The sequence below is a fragment of the Octopus bimaculoides genome, chromosome 11 (genome assembly GCF_001194135.2).
Source record: "Octopus bimaculoides isolate UCB-OBI-ISO-001 chromosome 11, ASM119413v2, whole genome shotgun sequence".
NCBI lineage: Eukaryota > Metazoa > Mollusca > Cephalopoda > Octopoda > Octopodidae > Octopus > Octopus bimaculoides.
The window spans coordinates 21562403-21572856 of NC_068991.1; the positions used below are offsets into that span (position 1 = coordinate 21562403).

At 37.0% G+C, this 10454-nt stretch overlaps 1 protein-coding gene across 1 annotated transcript in view; it reads right to left on the bottom strand.

Moving 5' to 3' along the window:
- Nucleotides 1-10454, bottom strand: part of LOC106881377 (DNA polymerase delta catalytic subunit) — a 54954-nt gene that overhangs the window by 36037 nt on the left and 8463 nt on the right. The window contains exons 3-7 of the mRNA XM_014931744.2: nucleotides 9608-9717; nucleotides 6404-6514; nucleotides 4579-4751; nucleotides 2558-2651; nucleotides 355-523 (exon numbers count right to left, since the gene is read on the bottom strand). Coding sequence (XP_014787230.1) covers nucleotides 355-523; nucleotides 2558-2651; nucleotides 4579-4751; nucleotides 6404-6514; nucleotides 9608-9717 — 657 coding nt within the window. The remainder of the gene's footprint in view (nucleotides 1-354; nucleotides 524-2557; nucleotides 2652-4578; nucleotides 4752-6403; nucleotides 6515-9607; nucleotides 9718-10454) is intronic.

Here is a 10454-nt window from a genome sequence, read left to right on the forward strand (position 1 = left end):
CTAGCAGTAGAGGAGATACATGGTTACTTTGATTGGAAAAGGAGAGAAAATAGTGGAGAGATGTCAGGGTATACTTTACATGAACGATAATGCAAATATTAGAAGTTAAATTTTTTATAAAAATTTAATGGAACTTTTTAGCTAAATTTTAAACTAAATGCATCTATAATATACTGATATACAAAAAAAAAGGTTTCAATAATTAAGTAGCGGGGTTAATATCATTAAATGAAATAATTCAAGGCTGTGCCCCAGTATGGCCAGTCCATTGACTGAAACCAGTACAAAAAAATACTGAAAATAAAAAAAAAACAAAAAACATCTACAATGAAACTGATGATTTTTTTTCCTCACCTGATTTCAAAGTCAATGTTACTTTCATAGGTTTGGAAACCATGACAGGCATAATCTAGACACTGAAAGCCTTGTTCCAAAAGTCTTTTAGCAGGGGCAATGAGACGAGGCAGAGCCACAGTAATTTTCAGAAAAGGCTCCTTTCTATTGTCATGGAAACCATATATACCTAAACATCAAAATGGATGGAATAATAAATATTTATAGCAAAAAAATTAAATTAGGAAGGTAAAAAAAAACAAAAAAAACAAATAAGAAATAATGATGAATCCCTTTTAATTCATATTCTACAGCAATAAAATAAAAAAGGTGGCAATCTGATGTGAGCAGAATTTGAAACCTCCACCTAATGCCTGAAAACAAGGTTGTCTTAACAGCATAGCAATGTTAAGAGGTGAGTGGATGGGTGGACAGATAGAGAGAGGCACATAATTTATAGACACATATACACATACACAATATACATATATATATATATATATATATATATATATATATATATATATATATATATATATATATATATATATATAGGATTATATACATTCAAGTAGATGTATAGATATATGCATACACATAATAAATATACACACATATACTATATATATATATATATGTATATATGTATATATATATATATATATATATACATATATATATATATACACATAAACAGGGTGAGTCAAAATTAGTGCTCCAACTTTGTGTGTCCCAATTATGTGTCTATTAGTTCTGTAGTTTCTCGATGCATGCTATTATTATTTCTATATGTCACTGACTATATCTATATGTCATTCATTATTCGACGTGTCGAATTTTGTGAGAGAATGTTGGCAGAAGCCAGAGGTTCCAGATTTTTTGATCGACTCATTTTCTCTGATGAAGCAACCTTCCATGTTTCCAGTCACATCAACCGCCATAACTGCTTCTATTATTCAGAAGATGACCCTGAAGTGATTTGGGAAAAGCATGTCAATTCACCTTCTCTTCTCATTTGTGCAGCGACATCGTCTTCAGGAATGTGTGCATTCCATATTCAACAAGACGATGAATGGTGATCGTTACCTGGTATTCTGTGAAAACATGATTTGGCCGTATTTTCGATACCGTCATTCCAAAATCTTTGTGCAAGATGAAGCACCTCCTCATTATGAGAAATGTGTAAGAAATTTCCTCGATCAGCATCTATGAAATCATTGGATTGAACATCGCAGCAGCTTTTGTGAATATCCAGCAAGGTCTCCAGATTTAACTGTGTGTGACTGTTTTCTCTAGGGATACCTCAGAGATCAAATCTACAAGGGAACAATCCATAATTTGAACCAATTGGAACAACAAGTGACTGTATGTCTCAATCAACTTTCCGAACAAATGTCGAAATGCATTCGCCAGTTTGGCCAGGTGTTACAAGGCGTGCATAACAACAATCGGTCATCACTTTGAATGACTTGTCAAATTGATATTCTCTTCATGTTTCGTGTAAAATTTGTGGGTGTACTATATGTTAATTCTTTTCATTTCCATTACATTTCATATATTTTTTTTTTTCAAAAACTCAAGTTGGGGCACTAATTTTGTCCCACCCTGTATATATATATATATATATATACACAAACAATGTGTGAGTGAGTGTATCAGTGTTTATGCATACACTGATCTAAAAACTGGTGGTATACTGCACCCCTTTCTATGTAAAGCTGTCAATTTGACTAACAGATATCAATAAAACAAGTATCAGACTCTAATAAACACTCAGCATCAATATGCTCAATTAAAGCACTTGAAGGCGATGCCCTATCATGGGCACAGCCCAATGACTGAAACTAGTAAAAGGATAAATAAAATCTATAATATTAGACCCAAAGAAATAACTGCCATTATTAAACCTTGTTGGTGCCATGCAAAAAGTAGCCAAGTCGGTATCATGTAAAATGCACCTGTACTGGTTCCTTCCAAAAAACAGGTGCCAGTGCCACATATACAGCACCCATGCTGGTGCCACTCTGAAAAGTGGTTAGCATTAGGAAGGGAATCTAGCTGTAGAAACTATGCTGAAACAAACAATTGGAGCCTGGTGCAGCCCTCTGATTGACCAGCTCCTGTGAAACCAACCCATGCCAGCATAGAAAAGGATAATGATCATAGATCAATCTAAACAAATACTAAAACTAACCAGAGCACAGATATCAAAAGAGATACTTACTCTCTTTCGTTGTATATTCAACACCAAGAACAGCCTCTTTTATATCTTCTCGGTTTGATCTGAGGTCTTTCATTACAGCTTTATTCAATGCATTCTATACAAAAAAAAATAAACAAAAGAGAAAATAAGATGCAATTTCATTTGGTTCTCCCACGTTTTCACATATACAAGATGTGTGAAAAGAAAAGTCTCCTACATTCACCATTCTTGGAATACATGGTATATACTGGTCCAAACTATGATGTTCGTCAGTTAACGTCCGCTTTCCATGCTAGCATGGGTTGGACGATTTGACTGAGGACTGGTGAAACCAGATGGCTACACCAGGCTCCAATCTGATTTGGCAGAGTTTCTACAGCTGGATGCCCTTCCTAACGCCAACCACTCAGAGAGTGTAGTGGGTACTTTTACGTGCCACCGGCACGAAGGCCAGTCAGGTGATACTGGCAACGGCCATGCTCAAATGGTGTATTTTATGTGCCACCCGCACAAGAGCCAGTCCAGGGGCACTGGCAACGATCTCGCTCGAAAGTCCTTACACATGCCACGGGCACAAGTGCCAGAAAGGCGATGCTGGGCACTAAGTGATGATAATAAAAAAAAAACAGTAAAACATTAGCTACAAGAAGACACCATTACCAACTGCGTAATTGCACATATGCCTTACCAATGTCAACATAAAATATGGGGGGGGGGCTTTTTTGTCACACCTTACAGTAACCAAATTCATTGTTTCTCTTTCTCTCACTTAATTGCACTCTCTCTCTCTCTCTCTTACCAAAGATAACAACCACGTCAAATATATGAATGCTTAGTTATTTTAGTCAGTTATCTTATATCATAAGAACCTCAAGAATAGTGCCATTGGTTTGATGTTTCCTTGAGACCAATCTGTGTTTCACTGAATTGTTGACCTCAAGCACAAGAATCTGTAACTCAGTGAACTTTGGAGAGTATTAGCTTACAATGTTGTTTACATCCTTTGACAATGTAAAGTGAAAAATGCACCACACACAGGCATAATATACACACAGGTGTATGTAGGTCAAAACGGGATCAAAGATCCTTCCCAAGCCATAGGCTTATGAGGCCAGTTTCCCAGATTCTGTGGTGTGTATATTCCCTACTGGACCAGTTGCCAGTCCATTACAGGATCACTCGTTCTTGCCAACTGAATGAACTGGAATAACGTGGAATGGAGTGTTTTGCTCATGAACACAATGCATCACTCGGACTAGAAATCAAAGCCACAATCTTTTACAATCACAAGTGCAACAGCCTAACCACTAAATTATACACCTCCACATGTATGTAAGTATATGTATATAGGTGAGGCTGTATGGTAAGAAACTTGTTTCCCAACCACATGGTTCCAGGTTCAGTCACCCTGCGTGGAACCATGGGCAAGTGTTTTCTACTATAGCCTAGAGCCGACTAAAACCTTGAGTGAATTTGGTAGACAGAAACTGAAAGAAGCCCATCACGTGCATGTGTGTGTATATGTGTGTGTATGTGAAGGTGCATGGCTCAGTGGTTAGAGAGAGAGAGAGAGAGAGAGAGTGTGTGTGTGTGTGTGTGTGTGTGTGTGCGTGCGCACATAAACATTTATTTATAATTATGTGATAAGGCTTCAACAACTAAAATCACACTTGATCCGCTCAGAGAGTAAAGATAATGTTATAAAGAAAAACCACAACTCTTTTGTGAAATACAGTCTGTATTTCACAAGACTTGTGGCTTTCTTAATAACATACATACATACATACATACACACAGCTTGTTCCAATTTCTATCACTTGAATTCTGCCAACAAATGATTAGTCAATACACTGCTATGGTAGAAAACCATCAAAGTGTCATGCAATGGGACTGAAACCATTCCACCTCCTTAACTGCACAGTTATGCCTGCTCCCATACTTGTGTGTGTGTTTATGCATCATGTGCTTATACACACACACACACACGCACACAGCTATGACAATATATGTATTTATAAATATGAGTATTAGGTATCTCTCACCTTGAACTGTTGACAGTGTTCTTTTTTGAAACCAGATTGGGCAGGGACATAGAAATATGCAGCAAACCCATGGATATGGGCAAGCACACTGTTCCCTTCCATGGTAATCCCAAACATCCTGATGATAGGTACAGGCCCAATACTGGATCCAGGCATTCCCTGCATTGGTGCACCTGCAAGTAAACAAAGACATGAAAGAATATCACAAAACCAACAGTTACTGTGCTACAAATACATACAACAATAAATCAAAATCTTATAGATAATGAGCAGAGACAACATTTTGTCTAATGCTCTAATAATTCTGCCAAGCCACCACTCATTCAACAATTTCTGAGATAGACATAGAGCTACAAATTTGTAAGAAGGGGGAGGGGGTGAATAAATTCAATGCATTGTATTTTCTTAAATCAAGAAGGAAGGAATGTAAAATTTCCAATGTCAGGATTTTAACTCAAAATGCAACGGGTTCATTAATTTTAAATCCATTTTTCCATGCAGGTATGGGTTGAATGGAGATTTATTGAGGCACTGATTTACAACTAGACGTCCTTCCTGTTGTCAAGTTTCACTGATTTTCAAACAAAGGATTTCTTTTTTTTAACACAGATTTATGAAACCACAGAGCTACAGGATGTTATATTTACAGGGTATTTAAACAACATCATCGTTCAGAAGGTTTGGAAGATGCCAGGCAAAGATGTGACATGTAAACACACAAACAGATATATATCTGCTTCAGTAAATACATGACTTTGCTCAAGTTTTATGGTTTTTATCTTAGTTTCTTGCATTAGTTTGAAACAATAAAGTTCCTAAATTCAAATTCAACATTTCCTCACAGCCTCATCCGCAAGAACTAAATACAATTGATGTCTGGGTTATTTCTTGTATACATGTTGAATTCGTGCACACTTTCCCACAAAAGACTTTTTTGACCATCAAGCTCATATGTCAACAGTCACAATGGGCTTCCATACAGTTTCTGCCTACAAATTCCACTCACAAAGCACTATTCAGCCTGAGACTGTAGGAAAAGACACTTCCCCAAGGTGGCACACAAGTGCAATGCAACCCAAACCAAATGGTTACAAATAAAACTCTGTTAATTACACAGCCATGACTGTGCCTATATAACTAAAATACAAGGTATTTAGCCTGCACCAACACTATCATTTTAATATCCACTGGTCCATCTTTGCATAAATAAAACCAATCTGCAACTGAATATACAGTCATTCTTCCATCATTTTAAGAAAGAGGTCCTGTCTCCTGTGATCTAACCTCACCATTTCTTCCAAGTCTTCCCTGATCTTCCTTTGGTGTGAATGTCTTCAACTTGCCTCATACAACACTCTTCCATTTTACAACAGACCCCCAACAAAGATACATCCTACCAACTGTAGCACTCCACTCACTTGTATAATAACACAATATATGTTTTTATGAGCTACTATTAGAGTCATGTACTGAGAAAATGTCAAACATTGTTTTATAACACGTCTGGTGTCCTTGCAGAATCATCAGATACTGCCCACATGGCATAACTCTCTTGTATAAGATAAACACTTCCGTTGTCTTCCCCTGCCACACAAATACAGTCTACCACTAGCATTTCATCATCAACATTTAACATTCTTCTTACATGCTGGCATGGGCTGGATGGTTTCAGAGAAGCTGGCAAACCAGCGAGCTGCACCAGGCTTTATTGTCTACTTTGGCATGGTTTCCACAACTAGATGCCCTTCCTTACACCAACTACTTTACAGAGTGTATTAGGTGCTTTTGTGTGACACAAAAATCTATAAAAAGCCTCACAACTTACCAATATAGTAATCAACACTAATTTGTTGAAAAACAACTGAATCTTTTGCAGGATCAATAATGGAAGGTAAAGGTGGTCGTGCCCATTTTTGAGACACATCTGTTTCATCGTCTGAAAAATTTAAGTAAAAAAACAAAATGAAATTTGTCAAGATGGCAGCTTACCAGGTCATATTCTCCAAGCTATACCCACAGTATTCACCATTTTTCTGCATCCACTTTTTCATGTTGACATTGACTGAACAAAAACTTGAGGCAGTTGCCACACCTTGTTCTTTTTGAAAATAAGGAATATATATATATATATATATATATATATATATATATATATATATATATATATATATATATATACACATATATATATTCTGCTTGTCCACAAATGATGCAAATGTACAGGACATATTGTTTATAGTTTTATACATACCACCATTTTGCTGACATGGAAAATCATACATATGTAAACGTGTGTGTGCATGACCGGCTTCAAAACAGTTTCTTTACACCAATTCCACTCAAGATATTCACTGATAAGCATGAGGCTATAGTACAAGACACCTACCCAGGGTGCCTTACAGTGAACCAAAACCCAAAAACCACATAATTACACAACAAACTCCCTATCAACAGAGCCATGCCTGCACCTTAGTATAATTAAACATTTATGAATTTTAGCAGTAATAAATTGTTCTAACTCTAATATTTATTTATAAATAGATTTGGTTCTCTGATAGTTGAATGTCTTTGACAAGAACACATGATGCCAATGTCTAGATAGGAAATGCTGTCCTCTCAGTTGCATGTGTGGAAACACATTATTCAACCAGTCATGCTCCCTGTCCAATATTGCTTGTATGTTTTGGATGCTATAGAAGAAAATGGTCATTTAAAAGTTTCAAAGAAAAATATATAATTAAGTAAAATACCTCCACAGATTATGAACTCAGAAAGAGTCCTTCAAGAATCTCAGAGACTCCTTTCTAGAATATTCCCTAACTAGAAGAGGAACTGAGCTGCTACTGTGGGGTCATAAAACCATGTAGAATGCATCTTTAATTCATCGTTCATCATTGTTTAACATCCGCTTTCCATGCTAGCATGGGTTGGACGAATTGACTGAGGACTGGCAAGCCAGAAGGCTGCTCCAGAGTTTCTACAGTTGGATGCCCTTCCTAACACCAACCACTCCGAGTGTAGTGGGTGCTTTTACGTGCCACCAGCACGAGGGCCAGTCACACGGTACTGGCAATGGCCTCGCTCAAAAAGGTGTTTTTTACACGCCACCTGCACGGGAGCCAGTCCAGCGGCACTGGCAACGACCTCGCTCGAATGATTTTCTAACGTGCCACCAGCACAAGTGCTAGAAGGCGACGCTGGTAACGATTGCACTCAAATGGTGCTATTTACGGACCACTAGCACAGAAGCCAGACAGCTGCTCTGGCAATGAACACGCTTAGACAGTGCTATTAGTGCTCCACTGGTGCAGGTGCCGGTCATCGAATATGGTTCAATTTTGATTTTGATTTCACTTGCCCCAACAGGTCTTATGAAGTTTAATGTGTAGTAGCATACTAAATGAGAGCCTTATAAAGGTCAAGGTGGTAAATATGTGTTTGGGTTTATGCAATATGTGAACAAATTGAGAAAAATGGTGATTTGTTCATGCTCAATTGAAACAGAGTGGTTCTGGTGTGCTTGAGTAATGTTTGTTCTTTTGTGTCCATAACTAGAGTAAAAATGTTTAATAATGTTTTCTTGGGGACAGTTTAGAGCATCTTTATATTATTTTAACATTTTAATCATCATCTGCTTTCCATGCTTGCATGGGTCAGATGGAATCTGTTGAGGCAGATTTTCTACAGCCTGATGATGTCCTTCCTGTCACAAAGCCTCTCCTGTTTCCAAGTAAGGCAATATTTCCCCGTGGCTGAGATGATTTTCACAGAAGACTGGAAATGGCATCATCACTAATATGATGGTCATGCAAGTTTTCAACTATTACATGTTAACAAGGTACATACAAACACATACATACATATATATAAGTTAGAAAACAAAGTAAATGCACAAACAAACAGAAAACAAACACAGAAGGTCACCAAATCTTCATCAGTTACTGGTCAGAGGGTGAAACACAATTCTGCACCTTCAACAATAATAATATTTCTTTCTGGTGGTGCCGGCAGCAAGAGGCCACTAAATAATGGCAAGCCCAAGCCAATGAACAAGGAACCAAACATGACAGAAAGTGAACAAACAAACAGGAATTAAACAAATATGCAAAATATATATATATATATATATATATGTGGAGAATGGAGAAACAAACACAAGAAGAAGCAAGTCAATTGGGCTAGTTAGCTATTGATTTAATTATGTGGAGATTATATAATGAGTCATTTACGATTGTTTCGATGTGCCAAATGGTTTGTATACATACATACATATACACAAACAGGCACTAAAATGTTTTCAAGTGATGCCAAATGTTTTGCTTTTCAGTTTTTACTTTAATCTATATTTATCTGCTCAAAGAGAAACCACTTCTAGCTGCCTTTAATAGACAGTCTCAACACCATATTTCTAAGCTGCAGTTCAAGCCAGAGTTTCAGTGGAAAACCAAACTGAGCACTCATAGTACATACCTATAACATAACATCAGTTAACAAAATCTCCTTGTATACTCTCTCTCCCTCTCTGTGTATATATGTGTGTGTGTGTGTGCGTGTGTGCATGCGCACACACACATATGGGCTTCAGTTTCCATGTCCCAAATCCACTCGTAAGACTCTTGTTGGCCTGAGGCCATAGCAGAAGACACTTACCCAAGCAGCTGTGCAATGGGACAACAGTTACAAAGCAAGCTTCTTAACCACACAGTCATGCCTGTGCCTGTTTGTGCGTAATATATTACAGGTTATAGTTTGTTTGCTCAGTTTGTCATATAAAAAGTTTGTTTTTCTAGTCTTGGTGAATATGACTGTTTGTTGCAAAATATGTTGAGAGCTTTGTGATTGAGTTATGAACTGCTGAGCATGATGTCCCATATTCATGCTTTTCATACGTATTTTCTACATCTGTAGGCTCAACTTCAAAACATACATTAATGCCACCCAGTCACCTAGCATAATCTGACATGAGTTGGTTAAGAGCACTGTCTGTCTTACACAAATAAACAAATAAAATAACGAAAGGGTGACTCACCAACAAAATCAGTACTTTCACTGCCCATTAATAGCTCGCTTTCCATCTGGTCCAACATCTCCAGATCTTGTTCAAACATCGAAGGGATTTCATCATCGTCATCATCGTACCTTTCGAAGGATACATTACATTTTCTTAAAATATTTTTACTTAGTAGGAAGTAAATATTCTTTCACCCTTTCTCACAAATGTGATGCTTATTTACTCACATTGTTTTGAATTAATCATGCATTATTTTGTAGTTTCAAGAGTTTGATGACATAACTATTTTAAGAATAACATTGTAGGGGATATTGTAGAATGACATTGTAGGCCAATCAGAACATAAAATAGGTAGAATATTTGGGCCAGTTATGGCCAGTTTAAATGCTAAAGAGTTAAGCCTTTCATTGGTTATGGATTCAAGGCATACTGAAACACAGTTTTCAAATAGCTTCTAGTTAATTTCATTGATACTAGTACTCATTTTATCAATCTTTATCTGTCTAAATCCTAAATTAAGCTTTCATCATACACGTCATAACTTGCTCAAAGACTCAGTGTAGCAAGTGACTGACTATATACACACACGTGTGTGGGTGTCTAACAAACTTCTGCACAGCTTCCATCAACCAATTTCATATCAGGTACTGGTCAACCTGATGCAATAAAAGAAGACAATTGCCCAAAGTGACATGCAGTGGGACTGAACCCAGAGCCAGGTGATTATGGACATTTTAACTGAACAAACAAGCATGCACCTATGGTAACATTTATATTTATATATATATATATATATATATATATATCATCATCATCATCATCATCGTTTAACGTCCGCTTTCCATGCTAGCATGGGTTCGACGAT